Source organism: Nicotiana sylvestris, chromosome 11, assembly GCF_000393655.2.
Source record: "Nicotiana sylvestris chromosome 11, ASM39365v2, whole genome shotgun sequence".
NCBI classification, from domain to species: domain Eukaryota; kingdom Viridiplantae; phylum Streptophyta; class Magnoliopsida; order Solanales; family Solanaceae; genus Nicotiana; species Nicotiana sylvestris.
This window is the reverse complement of record NC_091067.1, coordinates 10,789,738-10,809,985: the sequence shown is the minus strand read 5'-3', so window position 1 is coordinate 10,809,985 and position 20,248 is coordinate 10,789,738. Positions and strand designations below refer to the sequence as shown.

The 20,248-nt window shown below is 36.1% G+C and overlaps 1 protein-coding gene across 4 annotated transcripts; it reads left to right on the top strand.

Moving 5' to 3' along the window:
* The first annotated feature begins 13,850 nt into the window (after window positions 1-13,850).
* LOC104241083 (class V chitinase-like) lies at window positions 13,851-19,998 on the top strand. 4 transcript variants are annotated; one of them, XM_070163147.1, is made up of 5 exons: window positions 13,851-14,317; window positions 15,041-15,679; window positions 17,471-17,708; window positions 18,302-18,452; window positions 19,608-19,998. In XM_070163147.1, exons 1-5 carry the CDS (start codon window positions 13,861-13,863, stop codon window positions 19,914-19,916), a joined length of 1,794 nt encoding a protein of 597 aa, XP_070019248.1. In that variant the 5' UTR covers window positions 13,851-13,860; the 3' UTR covers window positions 19,917-19,998. The 4 variants fall into 4 exon arrangements, 1 of the variants encoding a protein (XP_070019248.1); XR_011403999.1 differs by lacking the exon at window positions 17,471-17,708 and having other exon boundaries at window positions 19,608-19,698; XR_714619.2 differs by lacking the exons at window positions 17,471-17,708; window positions 19,608-19,998 and adding an exon at window positions 16,508-16,718 and having other exon boundaries at window positions 18,302-18,390.
* Window positions 19,999-20,248: the final 250 nt, after the last annotated feature.

Genomic DNA, 20,248 nt, shown 5'->3' with positions numbered 1-20,248 from the left:
ACACTCCCCATGGGATGGGAAATTTGATAACTTGGTACAAGATGGAGGGGATGGCCTTTATGGCATGTATCTAAGGCTAACGTATTATGGCATTATACGTTATGTCCCGATCCATGATGTGGAATGTGGTTTCTAGAGTGACGCTACCGACAAGGACGGGAAGTGTGACTTCTCTAGATGTTCATTCAACTGCATTGTTAAACCCGGTTAGCGTGATGCAGCGTGACACTATCTTAACCTCGAGTTTCATCTGTGCAAGTACTCGAGGGTGGATAATTCACGTGCCGCTCCCATATTCCACTATAATATGTCTCACATCTATATCTAATATGTGTAAAGTGATAACAAAAGCATCATAATGAGAGAAAACCAAACTGTGGGTATCTGACTTATCGAAGATGATACTTTCTTCGAGTTCGTCGTAATGTTCATGAGTGATTGAACGTTTGAGTTTGTAGGTTGTGGTGAATTTTACTATTTTGATCTATGTGTCATCGCCCCCTCTGATGATCATTTGAATGGTTCGATTTGGAGAAAGTGGCTTTGGAAGGACCTGATGTTGTTCATCTCCTTGAGCAAAGTTATCCCTTCCTCGGTCGCTCAACAGGTCTTTCAAGTGCCCTTGGTGAAGCATGTTCACGACCTCTTGTCTTAGAGTGATGCAGTTCTCGATTTTATGACCTCGCTCCTGGTGAAATTTGCATAGGACATTTGACTTCTCGGTGCTTGGGTCGGACATTGTCTCTTGCGGCTACTTCACTTTTGGGCCAAGCTTCTCCAATGCGTAGACTATTTCTGAAGGTGAAACACAAAAATTATGAGCAGATAGTAAAAGGGGCATAAATCTTTAGCTCCGGTTAGTCCCTGTCCTTGGCCTAGACGGGCCTTCTTTGTGACGGGAAGGGGGTATGACGACACCCTTGATATATGATTGATGCCTTTCCCGATTAAGTCGAGGAACTGAAAAGTCTCTTCTGGCATCATTTGTTCGATCTTTCCTGGACTTTACTTGTACCGATGTCAACCGTTGGGTCGGCCCATTCTAGTCGTCTTCATTAGCACGGACTTCGGTACAGTATGCGTTGTGTATCTCATCTCATGTGGTTGGGGGGGGTATTTCATATGCCGACTTAGCAACTTTCTGGTCACCCTCGAACCATTTCTGTTTAGCCCATTTTGGAAAGCTGCTACAACAATGCCTTTTGATACATTTGGTAATGTCATCCTTATTTGGTTGAACCGGGCGAGAAAGTCCCTCAGTCCCTATCCAGGTGCCTCCTCGATGGCAAATATGTCGTTCACTCTTGCTTCTACCTTTCTCGCTCCAGCGTGGGCCGTTACAAACTTATCAGCCATTTCTTTGAAAGTTTCAATAGAGCGTGTGGGCAACTGTGAATACCAAGTTAATACGTCTCCGATAAGGGTTTTGCCAAACTTTTTAAGCGGGATGGAAGATACTTGTTCTTTGGTGAGATCATTGTTCTTCACTGCGATGACGTAGTGGTCACATGATCTTCGGGGTTAGTCGTACCGTCATATATTTTTAGGTAGGGAAGTATTTTGAAGGTTTTGGGTATGGCATGTGGTGCAGCCTCATCGCTATAGGGTTGTTCCACGAACCGACTGGCATGTCTTTTTGGTAAGAGTTTTGGAGCACATGGTATTTTTTCTACCCTTTCTTGATGCTCTTTCATTTGGTCTCGAAGCATTCTATTTTAATTTTCCATTTCTTCCATCTTCCTCAGAATGGTCGTGAGGGTATCGTCACCTGCATTATTAACATGGTGAGTGATACCTGTTATTAGAGGGAGAGGGTCGTACTGCTCGGTCGTCGTTGGTACAAGCCGGTCAGGGTGTTTGTTAGCCAAGCCTCAAGTAGTCTCTTTACTGCAGGCGGTGCCTCTTCCATTGTGGATGTGAAAGCCCCTTTACTGCAAGACACTATGATGCTATCATGAGGAAGGGGTAAGCCACTTCACATGGGAGATGTATGTGGCATTACATCTTCACCCTCTATTTCAGAAATTTCGTTGATGGTGTTTAAGAGGTTGGCGGTAAGGTCGGCCACTGGCTTCATCCTCTCTTCTCCATTTCCTGCAATGTTAGATCCGTGTGTACAAGAGAGTAGAGGGTTTTACGTTGTTTTTTTGGCTAGTTATAGATCTAGAAGAAACTAAAATTTTAGTAGGAAATCCCCACAGACGACGCCAAATTGTTTGACCAAAAATGTAGATCTTTGATTAAACTAATTAAATATATATGATGGGGGGTTAAACTAGCTAATAATAATAACTTCTAATCTATAACTGATTAATGAGAGTAACACAGTGCAATACTAATAGCAGATCAAACGCAATGAGCATTTAACGTTTTAATGCCATTAATGAGAAGGAAATAATAAGTAATAAATGAAAATAAATGGCACTAGAGTAAATAGGGAGAATACTTAACTTAATATTGAATGAGGTGGATGATTCCTCCTTTTGACAATGATGAATGATAGATAAAGATCAGAATATTTGGACCCTTCTTGGATCTGGTGGAAAAGGTGCCAAATAATAAAGGATCAAATCTATTTGGAAAGGTAGTATTTGTATTCAATCTAGAGAGAGTCTACTTTTCATAAAGTGTTCTTATCAGAGAATATTACATGCCTATCACCTGATCTCTCTTTCAATTTATAAGGGACATACCCCTAATTAACCTTAAAAGTACAAACATAGGGAATATTTAATGGAATATTCACTCAAAAACCCTATTACTAAAATAGTCGTTACTGCTCCTTCTGACACTTGACTTAGGCCATGATCGACTGCTCGACGGTGAGTTCCATTAGTCATTAGTCGACCTCGACCAACTTACTTCTAATGATACCACTTTGTGCTGAATATACTTAGTCAGATTTTGATCGATACAAGTACCAAATGTTCGTGAGTTTCCAGAGGTATTTCCTATAGGCCTACCGGGGATGCCACCCGACAGAGATATTGACTTCCATATTAATTTAGCTCCGGGCACTCAGCCCATTTCTATTCCGCCATACTGTTTGGCCCCGCCAGAGTTGAAAGAATTAAAGGAGCAGCTACAAGGTTTGCTTGATAAGGGCTTCATTAGACCTAGTGTCTCGCCCTGGGGTGCACCTGTGTTGTTCGTGAAGAAGAAAGATGGATCGATTAGGATGTGTATATATTACTAGTAGTTGAACAAAGTCACCATCGAGAACAAGTATCCAGTACCGAGGATTGATGAGTTACTTGATCAACTTCAGGGTGCCAAGGTGTTTTCAAAGATTTATTTAAGGTCTGGCTACCATCAGTTGAGGATTAGGGCATCTGATGTCCCTAAGACAACTTTTCGGACAAGATATAGGCATTATGAGTTTCTAGTAATGTCATTTGGGCTGACAAATGCCCCAGCAGCATTTATGGATTTGATGAACCGGGTGTTCAAGCCCTATCCGTATTCCTTTATGATTGTGTTTATTGATGATATCGTGATCTACTCCCACAGCCAAGAGGAGCATGATCAGCATCTTCGGATTGTACTTAAGACCCTCAGAGATAGCCAGTTATATGCTAAATCTTCAAAGTGCGAGTTTTGGTTGGACTCGGTCACTTTATTGGGGCACGTCGTATCGGCATAGGGCACATAGGTGGATCCTAAGAAGATTGAGGTAGTTCAGAACTGGCCTAGACCCACTTCAGCTACGAAGGTCTGGAGTTTCTTGGGTTTGACGGGATATTACCGTCGGTTTGTGGAGGTTTTTTTTATCTATAGCAACTCTATTAACCAAGTTGACCCAAAAGGGTGCCCCGTTCAGATGGTCAAACAAGTGTGAGGAGAGCTTTCAGAAGCTCAAGACTGTTGTGACTACGGCGCCAGTATTGGTATTGCTTGCAGGTTCAAGATCTTACATGGTATAATATGATGCATCTCGTATTGGGCTCGGTGCAGTACTGATGTAGGATAGTAGGGTGATTACATATGTGTTGTGGCAGTTGAAGGTTCATAAGAAGAATTACCCTGTTCATGACTTAGAGTTGGCAACCATGGTTCATGCGCTAAAAATCTAGAGGCACTATCTTTACAACGTGTCGTGCGAGGTATTCACAAATTATCGGAGCTTGCAGTATTTGTTCAAACAGAAGGATCTCAATTTGAGGTAGAGGAGGTGGTTGGAGCTATTGAAAGACTATGATATCACCATCTTATATCATCCCAAGAAGGCCAATGTGGTGGCTGGTGCCTTGATAGAAAGATAGTGAGTATGGGCAGCCTTGCGTACATTACAGTCACTGAGAGACCGCTTGCATTAGATGTCCAGGCTTTGGCCAATCAATTCATGAGGTTGGACGTTTCAGAGCCCAGTCGTGTTCTAGCTTGTACAATTGCTTGGTCTGCCTTGTTTGAGCATATCAGGGAGCGGCAGTATGATAACCCTCATCTTCTTGTCCTTAGGGACATAGTGCGGCACAGTGGTGCTAAGAAGGTTACTATTGGAGATGATGGAGTTTTGAGGATGCAGGGTCATATTTGTGTGCCTAATGTAGATGGACTACATGAATTGATTCTTCAGGAGGCCCACAGTTCCCGGTATATTATTCATCCAGGTGCCTCCAAGATGTATAAGGACTTGCGGCAGCATTATTGGTGGAGGAGAATGAAGAAGGATATAGTTGCATATGTAGATCGGTGTCTAAATTGTCAGCAAATAAAGTATGAACATCAGAGACCTGGTGGTTTGCTTCAGAAGTTAGATATTCCTAAGTGGAAGTGGGAGCGTATCACTATGGATTTCGTTGTTGGACTCTCACAGACTCAGAGGAAGGTTGATGTAGTTTGGGTCATTGTGGAAAGGCTGACCAAGTCAGCGCATTTCATTCTTGTGGTAGTTACCTATTCTTCAGAGCAGTTGGCTGAGATTACATCTGCGAGATCGTACGTCTTCACGGTGTGCCCTTGTCTATCATTTCTGATCGAGGTACACAGTTTACCTCGCACTTCTGGAGGGCAGTACAGTGTGAGTTAGGCAGGCAAGTTGAGTTGAGCATAACATTTCATCCTCAAACGGATGGATAGTCTGAGTACACCATTCAGATATTGGAGGATATGCTCTATGCTTGTGTTATAGATTTTGGGGTTCGTGGAATCAGTTCTTGCCACATGTGGAGTTTTCCTACAACAATTGCTACTAGTCGAGCATTCAGATGGCTCCCTATGAGGCATTATACAGGAGGAGGTGCCGATCGCCAGTTGGATGGTTCGAGCCAGGGTAGGCTCAGTTGTTGGGTACAGATTTGGTACAGGGTGCCTTAGATAAGGTCAAGATTATTCAGGATCGACTTCGCACAACTCAGTCCAGGAAAAAGAGTTATGCCGACCATAGAGTTCGTGATGTTGTATTCATGGTCGGAGAGAGGGTATTGCTCCGAGTTTTACCCATGAAGGGTGTGATGAAATCGGAAAGAAGGGCAAGTTGAGCCCTAGGTATATTGGACCTTTTGAGATTCTTCAGTGAGTGGGTGAGGTGGCTTACAAACTCGCATTGCCACCTAGTTTATCAGCAGTCCATCTGGTGTTCCATGTTTCCATGATCCAGAAGTATCACGGTGCCGTCCCATGTGTTAGATTTTAGTTCAGTCCAGTTAGACAAGGATTTGATTTATGAGGAGGAGCTGGTGGCTATTCTAGCCCGGCAGGTTCGTCACTTGAGGTCAAAGAGTTATCCTTCAGTTCGAGTGCAGTGGAGAGGTCAATCCATCGAGGTAGCTACTTAGGAGTCCGAGTCAATCATGCAGAGTAGATATCCACACCTTTTCACCAGTCCAGATACTTTTCTATGTCCGTTCGAGGCGAACAATATTTCTAGAGGTGGAGAATGTGATGACCTGATAGGTCATCTAGAGTTTTAAACCTTAAATATGTGTTTCAAAGCTTCCAATAACTTTTTTAAGCGTTCCTCGATTGATGTGCATAGTCTGTGTGTTTTTTCGGAAGGCTTTTTTGTTAAAATTGATAAAAACGAAAATATTTCTTGAAAATCCATTTGAGTTGACTTCAATCAACGTTTTGAGCAAACGGATCCAGATCTATATTTTGACGGTCCCGATGGGTCCATATCGTGATTTGAGACTTGAGCATATGCCCAGAATCGAATTCGGAGATTCTCAGCTCGAGCTATTGCTTTTTGTCGAAATTTGAAAATTTAAAGGCTTAATGAATCTAAAGGTTTGACCAATATTTGACTTTGTTGATACCGGGTCCGTATTTTTGTTTTAGAACTCGGTATAGGTCCATTATTATATTTATGACTTGCCTGTCAAATTCTGTAAAAATGGATTTAGTTTGACGTGATTCGGACGTCCGGTTGTTAAAATAGCAATTCTAAAGTTTACTTGAAAATTTCATTTGATTTGGTGTCTGATTCATAGTTCTAGGTATTATTTTGGCGATTTGATCGCGAGCAAGTTCGTATGATGTTTATGGACTTGTGTGCATGTTTGGTTTGGAGCCTCGAGGGCTCGGATGAGTTTCGGATAGGCTACGGAGTGAGTTTGGACTTAGGAAAAATGTTGGTGTGCTTCAGTTCTAGTGCAGGTCTCTGACCTCGCAATTGCGAGGTCAGTATTCGCAATTGTGAGGAACCCACGTTCCTGTCTTGGTTGCAATTGCAAAGAAAATCTTCGTAATTGCGAATGATCGTCGACTTAGCAAGGGATCGCAATTGCGATCAAATAGTCGCATTTGCAGATGGACCAGAGTTCGCATTTGCGAACATTTCATCACAAATGTGATGACAGCAGAGGCGCGAAGGATTCGCAATTGCGAGGTATTTTTCGCATTTGCGGAGATTTGCAAATGCGAATCCCAGGTCGCAATTGTGGCATCTGTAACTGGTCAAAATCTGAGTTAGATGGGATTTCTCTCATTCTTTCAAATTTTCAAACCTAGAGAACCCTAGAGGCGATTTTCCCAAGAGTTCTTCTTCCCAAATTCATTGGTAAGTGATTCTAACTTACTTTCTTTCACTTTTCCATTACATTTCATAAAATTTCAACCTAAAATCTAGGATTTTCATGGTAAAAATTGAGGGTTTGGGTAGAATTGGATTTTTTTTATAAAATTGGAGTTTAGACCTCAAATTGAGGTCGGATTTCGAAATAAATTACATAATTGGGCTCAGGGGTGAATGGGTAATCGGGTTTTGGTCCGAATTTCGGGTTTGGACCAAGAAGGCCTGAGAGTTAACTTTTTCAATAATGACCTAAATTGAACCTTTTTTATTCGTGGGGTAGTTCCTAAGGCTTATTTAGAATCATTTGGTTGGTAATTTGCTAGATTTGGTAGGTTCAAAGGCTTGTTTGAAACGCAAAGCCGTGGTTGAGCTTTGAGTTGATCTTTGGAGCGAGGTAATTGTCGTGGTTAACCTTGACTTGAGAGGTTAAGACTTATTTGCCTATTTTCTACTTGTTTAAATGTTGGGTACATCGTATATGTGAGGTAACGAGTACTTATGCGTTGTTGTTGGGCTAAAACATGCGGGTGGGACTTGGTTCTTGTAATTTATTGCTTTCTCTGGTCATGATATCCATGCTTAGACTAGTTAGTTATTAAATTGACCGTTCTTTCCGTGTTATGGGCTATATGTGATAAATGAGTATTGTTTCTGAAGTTGAGGTTGATATTGTGAAACCATTGTTGATGTAAGGTTTATTCTTGTTTTTTCTATCTCCCTATTGTTATATGGTAAGGGAGAGTATTAATGCATGAAGGGTGATGTCGTGCCATATTTGAGAGTTAATGCACGAAGGGTGATGTCGTGCCATAATTGAAAGTTAATGCACGAAGGGCGATGTCGTGCTGTTTCTATTGATTATGATGAAATTGAGAGTAAAAGCACGAAGGGTGATGTCGTGCCATTATTTCTGTTTCATAGTGAGGTTGAGAGTAAAAACACAAAGGGTGATGTCGTGCAGTTTTATTCATTATGTTGTTTCTTGTTATCAATCCCTGTTGTAGTTATCATATCTTGTACCCCTTTCGCATGTCCCTCCCAATAGTACATATTTAGCCTTTAATTATTGTTATGGTGTACGTATACTGTTATTTGCATAGATTTATTTACGTGGGTGTTCTATCATAGCCTCGTCATTACCTCATCGAGGTTAGGCTCGAGACTTATGGAGTATATTGGGTCGGTTGTACTCATACTACACTCTGCACTCCTTGTACAGATTTTGGTACTAGTCCCAACTGTCCGTGAGGCAATTCAGCTTGGATTAGCTTTTTGAGACTCGAGGTAGATCTGCTGGCGTCCGCAGACCTTAAAGTCCTCTTCCACTTTCCCCCTATTTAATATTCTTATCATTGGAGACAATTGTACTTATTTCAAACTCGGTATGTAGAAACTCTAGAAGCTCGTGAATTTGTGACTCTAGATCCGGGTTGTACTTAAATGTTATTAGTTTTTTGTCATTCCGCACTCAGTTTTAGTTTCATTTCGACTTAATTGATTTACTTATTGAAATTGATTAAAATTAGCTTAAAGATCCTTTATCATTGGCTTGCTTAGCAAGTGAAATGTTATACGTCATCATCGTCCCGAAGGCGGGAACTCCGGATCGTGACAAAATTATTTGATGTACCTAACCCTTCATCACGAGATTTGTTAGGAATTTCTCCACTTTCAGAATTGTCAAGCCCTGAGCGTGGGTTTTCTAAGGTTGTTGTATTGACCAGTGGAGGAGTTTGTGGCTTATTAGGCAATCCTTTGACAAAAGCTTGTAGTACATTATTTATGTGTTCCGCAATCACTTTCTTTAGAGCGTCTTGCTCTACGATTTTTTTGTCCCCTTGTTGATCATCAGCGCGTGAAGTAGACCTTTCAAGTGAACCTCTACGACATTGCCGAGGGGACCCCGTTGGTGAGTGGTGTAGTGGAGTTTCACCTTGTTGGTTTAGCTGGTTATTATCGTTAACAGTTGGTATAGTTGGTTGTCAAAAAAGTAAAATTTGGAAAGTGAAAAAATTATCAGATTCCTAGTAAGAGAACCAATTTGTTTAACCAAAAATAGATTTCTCGGTCAAAATTAATATTTAGAAGAAAATGGGTTACTGGTAACCAAGATTTACTTCATTTTCCTAACAATTTTAGGAAGAATAAATCCAAGTAAGGAAATGATTAACAAAGAAAAATTAAAGAATGAATTGACAGTCACTACTCGAAACCAAAACTTAAAACTTGTAGAGTAAGCAAAGAATAATAGTATGTATTTTACCAATAATCGTAACTTGTCTTTACAAATGAAATTCTTATCCTTATATAGGAGCATATAATCATAACGGGTCTCACACTTAATTTTGACTTATTAAGGGCATTAATTGTATTGACTGCTCTTTACCATATATAATTGTAATTGGCATATTTATGACTAAAGATTCCTTATAACTGCTCTGATTCCCCTTTCTTATTTATTTCTGGTTCATGTATCTTCTCTTCTTTGTAGCCTTAATTTATTTTGTTCCCGTTTCTCTTTTGACAATTGCCAGACCCCGTTCTTTTCTCTATGCTACCCCGTGGGTATTTTTCCCGTACCTTTCTTGCATTCTTAATTCAATTAATTGAAAGTGCCACTTGTCGCTATATCGACTCTCCACGCGTTATGCATCGTTAGCTTACTGATGTTCCACGTGTCATGTCTTTTTCCGCCAATACAGCAGTAAAACCTACGTACTTTAAAAATTATGGGTTTAAATCAAATGTTATTGAAATTTTGGTGGATTCGATTTTCAAATATATATTTATGTTTTGTCACAAAATATTGCTCCATCTGTTTCAGTTTAGATGACATATTTTGCTTATTGAGAGTCAATTTGACTAAATTTTGAAGCTATTCTAGTAAATTTCTCACGAGTTCATGACCTTGAAAAACAACAAACGACTTGGAAAACTGGGCAAAATTTTACAAGAAAAATTGAGATAATTGAACAATTTGTTTGACTTATTACTCTCCTCCTTCCTTTTCTTTTCTTCACTTTTTTTTTTTTTTTTTTTTTTTTTTGTGTGTGTGTGTGTGTAGTTGTTTTCTTTGCGAACATTTGACGACTTACTCTTCAGGTCAATGATCTTGTCTTGTCCAAAAATTTTAGAAAAAAAAAACACGTAAATTATTTCGAAACTGCTGTGATATTTTTCTTTTTACATTTGTCTCTATAAGTATCTTGACAAGTATATACCAATATATCTATTTGTATACTAACTATTATAAAAGAAAGAAACTACAACGTGAAAAGTTGTTCGGCTTTTTAACAATTGAAAATGAAAATACATCTCATATTGGATAAAATTATAATTACAATAATTTTTAAAATTTGGAGTATTACATAATTACTTAAATATTGGATGCACGAAGATATAGGATTTTGAGGTAAACTATATGATTTTGCCTCTTTAACGAAATTTGACCTTTTTAAATTAGAGATTTTTTCCAATATATACTATAATATAAATTTATCTACTCGTTTTAACTAAGTTTGATATTTACCGGAATCAACTGGGTTTGCTATCCGCTTTAATAAAAAGGAATTTTTAGAAACCATTATTCTTTAGTGGCTATTAACTTTTTATAGCTACCATATACATAATTACCTTTTATAGTTATTATTTAGTTAAAAATAATATCTCAGGTCCGTCTCTCTTTGATTATATATGCGTGTGTCTTGCATCAGTTTGTTAGCTTTAGTTCATGGGCATTTTAGCACAAGAGCTCGTGTTTAGCAGGATTTACTACATGAAATAATCCCGGGATTAATTATTCCTTCTCCTTCGTACCAAACGAGTCCTTATAGTATAAATGTTTTTACATATCAGGTCAATTACAAAAGTAATAACAAGTAAATTTTCATGAGAAGCATCAATTTATGTACCTTAACACAAAAGTTATACAGTATACAGCTTAAACCCCTGTACTTTTTCTACATATTATTAAATTTTTCATGTTCTTTCTGGTTGAAATGAGGTTACAACAAGGCTCTGCGCTCAGTCTTCGCCCTGGTGATGGATGCGATAAAAAACCATATTCAATGGGAAGGACCATGGTTCATGCTATTCGTCGATAACATAGTTCTGATTGATAAGTCACGAGCCGGTGTTAACGAGAGATTGGAAGTTTGGAGACAGACTCTTGAGTCTAAGGATTTCAAGCTAAGCAGAACGAAGACGAAATACCTCGAGTGTAAGTTCAGCGCTGAGCTGGGGGAAGTGGACGTGGATGTGAGGCTTGAGTCACAGGTTATCCCAAGTAGAGGCAGCTTCAAGTACCTTGGTTCGGTTATCCACGGGGGAGGGGAGATCGACGAGGATGTCACATACCATATTGGGGTAGGATGGATGAAGTAGAGGTTAGCATTTGGAGTTTTATCTTAAAGGTAAGTTCTATAAAGCGGTGGTTAGACAGACCATGATGTATGGGGCTGAGGGTGGGCATGTTTAGAACTCACATATCCAAAAGATGAAAGTAGCAGAAATAAGGATGTTGAGGTGGATGTGCGGGCAAACTAGGATGGATAAGATTAGGAAAGATAATATTTGGGAGAAGGTGTACGTGGCTCCCATTAATAACAAGATACGGTAAGCGAGGCTAAGATGGCTCGGGCATGTACAGGGGAGAAGCCCAGAGACTCCAGTAAGGAGGTGTGAGCGGCTGGTTGTGGAAGGTACGAGAAGAGGTAGAGGGCAGCCTAAGAAGTATTGGGGAGAGGTGATCGGGCAGGATATGGCGAGACTTCAGATTTTCGAGGACATGACACTTGATAGGAAGTTTGGAGGTCGAGTATTACGGTTGTAGGCTAGGAGGTAGTAGAGTCTTGCGTTACTTTGTACCTTTATGAGCCTAGTCCGATAGGGTTTTGTCTAAGATAGCTAGGGGCAATGTTGTGTCTTACTATTTTCTATTTTCGACGTAGGATCCATTTACTAGCCATCGTTTTGCTTCTTTTTTTTTCTGCATTTTATGTTCCTATTTTTCCTATGATCTCCGTGGTGAATCTAATATTCTTTCCTTTTGTCTTTTTATTATCTTGAGTCGAGGGTCTTTCGGAAACAACGTCTCTACCCCTTTGGGGTAAGGGTAAGGTCTACGTACATACTACCCTCCCCAGAGTCCACTTGTGGGATTTTACTGGATTGTTGTTGTTGTTGTATTATTTTTTCATGTTCATCTTGTACTTTGAATTTTCAATTCAAACAACCTCAAAACTCCACCAAATCATCCCAAAACTGAGATTTAAGTTCCTTGAGATGTACCCAATCTATTCTTATAACACACTCACTAAAAAGAAAGCAAAAAATTGACTTTTTTTTGTACAAATAGCTGTTGACTAATTTTGGTAATATTTAGCTAATATTAGTAATATTTTATCAATTTTTATAATAAACTACTTATAAATTGACATAGTTGATAGTGTGCTTAAAAAAAACTACAGTTGGTTAATTTTAGACAGAGTTCAAGTCTTGTCCGATGACCCCGAAAGTCAACCAGCAATTACTAGTTTACTACTAAGAGAACCAGCTGGCTGGACTTGAGCCTTGATTTCTTCCGTTTCAGGCCCGGTTGGTTTACTTTGCGTCATGACTAGTTGACAAATAAATGCTACTGCCTCCAATATGATATTAACCTTCTATAGCTACATAATTACTTTTTTTAGCTATTAAGAAGTGATCAATTTACTTTTGATACGCCTATTAAAAAAATATTAAATTTTATATAAAAATACTTAGTATTATTAAACTACCCTTAATTAAATATTTAATGCAAGATGTAAGAAAACTTTTTAGGAATATATACACAAGGGTAATTTTGTAAAAACAAATTGAATTCATTCTTGATTATATAAATGGACACTTAGTTTGTACCCAAATAAAAAAGTAAATTGGTCTCTTATTGTGGACCGGAGGGAGTATTATTTAGTTATTACACGATTGTATTCGCGCTACTGTATTCAAAATCCGCCTAAAATAGGGAAGTCCCGATGTGCCACTGTATTCGATGTATTCATGCTACTTATATTTTTCTTTTCCTAAAATAGAAAAAGTATTTTTTCCAACAAATCAAGTACTTTTCTTTTCATGATGTAGAAAAATATTTTCTTTCATTTCAACAGAAAAAGTACTTTCTTTTTATGATATAGAAAAAGTATTTTTTTTTTCATTTCAACAAACTAAATATTTTCTTTCTTGATGTAGAAAAAATTATTTTTTTCATTTTAGCAAAATTATGTAGAAAAATATTTTCTCTGTTCAACTAACTTATTATTCTCTTTCATGATGTAGAAAAATTATTTTCTTTCATTCAACAAAATGAGTAATTTCTTTTCATATTGTAAAAAGATACTTTCTTTTGCAACAAAATAAATTATTTTCTTTTTAATTATGGAGCTCAAATTTTAGCGTTATTTTTGTGTGAAAAAGTAAAATAACACATTAGTTCCTTTGGGTTGTGTGAATTTTGAAAAGAATAATTTAATTCTTGAAAAAAATAGAGTCCGGAGGAGGGGTAGGAATACATGAAACATGAAGATTTTAGGGAAGGTGAGTTGAGGAGAGCCGCATAAAAAATTATTTTCCTAAAATATTTTATACTCTCTAATCATATACTAGAAAATATTTTTCGAATTTTTTTTTTCACTCACCAACCAAATAAAAAAAATAGTAAAACTAGTCATTTTCCGGGAAAACATTTTCCGCGAAAACATTTTCCATGGAAAATTAAAAGCCGCCGGTAGACAGAAATCTTGACTCAAATTTTCGAACTTATATAATCTCGGGGTCACAAAGTAAACAAGCCATCAACCTTCAATTTAATGGCTAATTCTGTAACTCTTTTCTCCATTATTTTCTCATTTTTCCTCCTTCAGCAACTAGTTTGCACAAATAGCCAAAATGTTATTAAGGGAGGGTACTGGTTTAAGGACAGTGGATTAGAATTAAGCAACATAGATTCAACACTTTTCACTCATCTATTTTGTGCATTTGCTGATCTTAATCCTCAATCAAATCAGTTAATGATTTCGCCGGAAAATCAAGATTCATTCAGCCAGTTTACAAGTACAGTTCAAAGGAAAAATCCCTCAGTCAAGACTTTGTTGTCTATAGCAGGAGGAAGAGCCAATTCAACTGCCTATGGAATTATGGCTAGACAACCAAATTCAAGAAAAAGTTTTATTGATTCATCAATAAGATTGGCTAGACAATTAGGATTTCATGGCCTTGATCTTAATTGGGTATCTCCATTATCAGCTACAGACATGACAAACTTAGGTACAATTGACAAACATATATTTTCTCAATATATTTTGAATATTTTCTCAATATATTTTGAATATTTTCTCAATATTTTTGTGAAAAGTTTTGACGAACGTCGCATGAGATAACGTGTCTACACCTCTGGTCTTACATGAATTTCTTTTTTTGAAAAATAGCGATAATTAAACCTTCATCTGTCTGCTATGATACCGTATTGAATTATATAACAATCACATTTCATATTATAAATTGTTATATACATAATATATTTTTATTTGCTTAATTAACATGTCTCTCACTGCTATATATTCTTGATTTTTTTCATGGCCAAGTATTTTGAAATTATAATTGGTACTGATTATGAATTTGATGAGATCAATTTTAGGTTCTTGCTACTAGACACATTAAATGTAACTTTTTGCAATTATGGGTCTAAAATATGTAATAGTTTCGAAAATAATAGTAATTTTTCTCACGCTCACAATTATATATAATCTGAAAGAGGGAAAGATCCGTCGGATAGATCATTCGATTATATTAACAATTTCAAAAAAATTGATCGTACTATGGACATAATATGATGGCGGTTGGTCAAGCAGGCCCCATCGTCTCTTAAAAAATTGATAGCAATTCCGTTAAACCCGCTTATATATATATATATATATATATATATATATATATATATATGGTCAAGAGTACACTTACTTTTATTTAGTTAATTATGTCTCAATCAAACAGGTACTCTTTTAAAACAGTGGCGCACCGCTATCGACACGGAGGCGAGAAATTCCGGCAGGGCGGCACTGCTTCTTACAGCGGCGGTTTCCTACTCACCCCGAGGCCATGGATTCAACTACCCGGTTGAATCAGTGGCAAGAAACTTAGACTGGATTAACCTTATGGCCTATGATTTCTATGGACCAAATTGGTCACCATCACAAACCAATTCACATGCACAATTATTTGATCCTGTGAACCATGTTAGTGGAAGTGATGGAATTAATGCATGGATTCAAGCTGGTGTTCCAATACGAAAATTGGTACTTGGAATTCCATTTTATGGCTATGCGTGGCGATTAGTTAACGCGAATATTTACGGTCTCAGTGCGCCTGCTGCCGGAAAATCAAATGTTGGTGCGGTCAACGATGGGTCGATGACTTATAACCAAATTAAGGATTATATAGTGCAGAGTCGCGGCACGACCGTGTATAATGATACCATCGTTGGAGATTATTGTTACTCTGGAAATAATTGGATTAGCTATGATGATACACAAAGTGTTAGAGATAAGGTTAATTATGTTAAAGGTAGAGGATTGCTTGGTTACTATGCATGGCACGTTGCAGGGGATCAAAATTGGGTACTCTCTCGTACAGGTTAGTAGTAGTATTTTTTATTTTTTTAAGGGAGTCTTGCCGTAATTGGTAAAGTTGTTGTCATATGACCTGGAGGTCACGGATCGAACCGTAGAAATAGCCTCTTGCAGAAATGTAGGGTAAGGCTGCATACAATAGACTCTTATGATCCGACCCTTCTCCGGCCCCCGCGCATAGCTGGAGCTTAGCTAAGTTGTGAAATGTATTAGCTAAGTTGAACTTTAGTTTGTGCAATTTTATGTTGAAGGCACCTCAAGGTGCTTGTTGCCAAGCTGAGCCGGGCATGCATGGGGACGCTGGCATGCGGCTTGGGCATTGGGGGTATGCACGGCTTGGCCGTGCTATGTCACTGGTGTTTGTAAGGCGTGCCAGTATATATATATACACGGCGGACCTACCATGTGGGTAGGGGGTCATCAGTCTCAGTAATTTCAGAAAAAATATATTTATAGATGTGTATATATCTTAAATAATAGGTATATATTTTGAATGGTACCCTAAGATTCAAATCTTAGGCAGCTGCATTGGTCGATTTGGGGGCACACCTTGACTTTTAGTGTGCTTCCTAGATTCGATTCTGACTCTAGCATTTGTTCAAATTTTTATTCGACAGTGGTTCCTATCATGTTCAAATCTTAGGTCCGCCTCAACATGTTGTGACTTTTATTAATTATCCTTCACACACAATTGTGACTTTCTAGTGAGCAAATAAACTTTTACTTGTTTTTTTTTTTCTTTTTCTATAGTAGATGATTTCCAAATTGTCTTCATGAATACATTTATCAATATTTATTAAAAATGTGAAGGATATTTTATTAATCCAATTAGGGAAAGTTGAGAAATGGGCAAGAAATAGCTGTGAAAAGGCTCTCAGAAACTTCTACTCAAGGATTGGAAGAGTTTGAAAATGAAGTGATCCTTACAGCAAAATTACAACACATAAATCTTGTAAAAGTTGTGGGTTTTTGCATTGAAAAAAAAGAGAAGATGTTGATCTACGAATATATGCCGAACAAGAGCTTGGACTATTACATTTATAGTAAGTAATTAATTCCTTTTATATATATATATATATATATTGTGTGTGTGAATACTATTATGTCATGATTGATCATTTAGAAGATAATTGCAGCTGAAGGTTAAATTGCACTAATATTAAATAATTGTTAAGTTGTTAGCGGATTTAAGTTCTACCCCCTATATTATCATTTTTAGCCCGCGCCAGAAACTATTTACATCCGATAGCTGAAAATATATATAATTTTTGTATATAACATACATAATGTATATATATATACAAAAAATATATAAATTTTATATATTTTTTCGGCTGTTATTTTTACAACGGCTATACAATGTCATTTTATTTTATTTTATATGACACTCTTTCTTTTATAGTTTGTTTAAAAAAGGACACATTCCTATATTCAAAATAATATAATTTTAATATATATATATATATATATATATATATATATAATGTCATTTTTTTTATTTTATATGACACTCTTTCTTTTATAGTTTGTTGACACATTCCTATATTCAAAATAATATAATTTTAATATATATATATATATATTCACAAAAATATTATGACATATTTATGACTATTAATTTTAAAAATCTTCTTTTTTTTTTAAATTTTACGTACGTCAAGTCAAACTATGCCACATAAAATGAAGGAGGGGGAAAGTAGTATACATCAACTAATAGTGTCACTCATTTTTCACTTTACCAATAAGAAATCATTAATCTAATTTTTTTTTCCCATCAACTTGATTTTTCATATAGATCAAGTTAGAAGATTACTTCTAAATTGGGAAAAACGAGTTCAAGTAATTGAAGGAATTATTCAAGGGCTCCTATATCTCCAAGAATACTCAAGATTAACAATTATTCATAGGGATTTAAAAGCCAGCAATATTTTATTGGATATTGATATGAAACCAAAGATTTCTGACTTTGGAATGGCAAGAATATTTAAGAAGGATGAAGTTGAAGCAAATACCCTACGAGTAGTTGGAACAATGTAAGTTATAATATTAAGTTATATTTAATACTACAAAAAAATAAAAAATTAGCGATGAAGTTCATCGCTAATCTATTGCTAAATTGCTCGTTACTAATATAATTTTTTGAATAAACTGTCGTTAATCCATCATTAAATAGAATTAGCTACTGAGTTTTTCTGTCGCTAGTTCCTATTTTTTTAATACTTAATTTATTTTTCGTACAAGCAACCTGACTTAGTTTCAAGAAACAATTTCCCTTTTTTTTTATGAAAAGTAACTATAAATATATTTTGGGTGATTTGATATTGTATAAATTTCTTAAACTTGTAGGTGCATATTAGTTAGACTTATTTATTCATATGTATCTCTTAGCAAAGTATTCTTACACTATTAAAAAACAAGAATTAACAACGGACAAATTTTATAGCTAAACAGATAAATTTATCGCTAATCCTATTTAGCGATGGATAAGTGATAGATTATCAAAAAATTATGTTAGTTATGAGCGATTTAGCAACATATAAGCGATGAAGTTCGTAGCTGATTCTAATTTTTTTTTTTAATTATGATTATATTCTTAATTACCACATTCATTTTCAATGAGTTGCAGGGGTTATATTCCACCTGAATATGTGGAACAAGGCATCTATTCAACAAAATCTGATGTTTTCAGTTTTGGAGTTCTTCTTCTTCAAATCATAAGTGGAAAGAAGAATACATGCCTACATGGTCCAGATGAAAACTTAAACCTTCTTGAATACGTAAGTTGTTATTATATATTACTTCAATACTCCTATATGTTTTTACAAGTATTTAATTAGGGTTTATCTTATATTAATACACTGATATTGTCAAAGAATTTTACACTATCAATATATTTTAACTAGTTTATAGCAAGTTGTCTATTTTATATTCTACTTTACTAATCCCAAGATAATCACATGTAGGCTGTAGCTATATTTTAGATGACCTTATAGTATAAAAAATCTTTTACCCTATCAATGTATACCAGATAAACCCCTATAATTAAGAGCTTAACTTTTATACAGATAATATAAGTGAACTTTTATACGATCACGTCATCTAAAAGAGAACAACAAGTAATCATCCATATTAATTAAGTGGGATTGTAACATTTAAAGTACGATAGGTAATCTATTAGAACAGATAAAAGTATACTGATACTATAAAAATACTTTACACTACCAGCGTATATATGTTAAATCATTTAATTAAACTTGTTTTGACTTTTTCTTTTATCATCCACGACTACTAAAGAAATATGAATTAGCGACGGACAAATTCTATAGCTACACAGAATATATGTTTTTACAAGTATTTAATTAGGGTTTAACTTATTTACACCGATAGTATAAAAGAATTTTATACTATCAGCATAATTTACCTAATTTTTCGCAAGTTATCTGTTTTATATTCTAGTTTACTGATCCTGTATTAATTACATATAGCTATATTTTAGATGAACTAATAAAGTAAAAAAAAAATTATACCCTATCAATGTATAACATAGAAAGACATTTAATTAAGAGCTTAACTTTCATATGCTGACAATATATAAAAATTTTATACGATCATGTCATGTAAAAGAGTTCAACAGGTAACCACATCCATATTAGTTAAGTATGATTTATAACTTGAAAAAATGCGACAGGTAATCTAGTAGAAGTGTAGAACAGATAAAATTATATTGATACTATAAAAATATTTTACGCTATCAGTGTATATATGTTAAATCTTGAGCAAAGAGTCTATCGTGAACAATCTCTGTATTCCACAAGGTAAGGACAAAGTCTGTGTATAAACTATCCTTCCCAGACCCCACTTGTAAAAATATATTGGATATGTTGTTGTTGTATTAAATTAAATTTATTTTAACTTTTTCTTTTATAATCCAGGCATATGAGATGTGGAGAGATGGTAACGGCATGGAGTTTATGGATCCATCACTTGATGATAAAACATCATCTTGTAAACTATTAAAATGCATGCAAATTTCCCTATTGTGTGCCCAAAAAAATCCATTGGATAGGCCTACAATGTTAGAAGTTTCTTATTTGTTAAAGGATGTGAATTTAGCTATGAATTCTCCCAAAAGGCCTGCATTTTCTACAAGGGAAGATGAAGAAGTTGGTAATTCAAATGGCTCAGTGCAGGAAATTGGAGAAGTTGACACTGCAACAATTACACAATTGGTTGCGCGATGATATATGTTACTTTTTGCAACTCAATTTTTTTACACTATTCTTATATTTTTAGTGAATTCAGTATTTTAATTTGATTGGTTTAGTTTTGTGAAAGCTCAGTCCAAATTCCATTTCTTCTATAGTATTACACGGAAAATTTTATTTTGTGTCTCATACAATTGACACTTGTTGTATGAGACATTTTTTTTGTATCACAGTTTATTGTGATGACCCGAAAGGTCATCTCGTGTTTTAGAACCCAATTCGGGATTCCGAGGCTTTCAAAAACTCATATTACTTCTTCTTGATTTGTGTGTGCAGTCTGGGCGCATTTTCGGAAAGCCTTTATGTGA

Excerpts from the sequence above, each read along its gene's own strand:
- LOC104241083 (XM_070163147.1), top strand. The coding sequence starts at position 13,861 with ATGGCTAATTCTGTAACTCTTTTCTCCATTATTTTCTCATTTTTCCTC. Across the intron at positions 17,709-18,301 it reads CTACGAGTAGTTGGAACAAT|GGGTTATATTCCACCTGAAT; the intron begins GTAAGTTATAAT and ends AATGAGTTGCAG. Across the intron at positions 18,453-19,607 it reads ACTTAAACCTTCTTGAATAC|GCATATGAGATGTGGAGAGA; the intron begins GTAAGTTGTTAT and ends TTTATAATCCAG.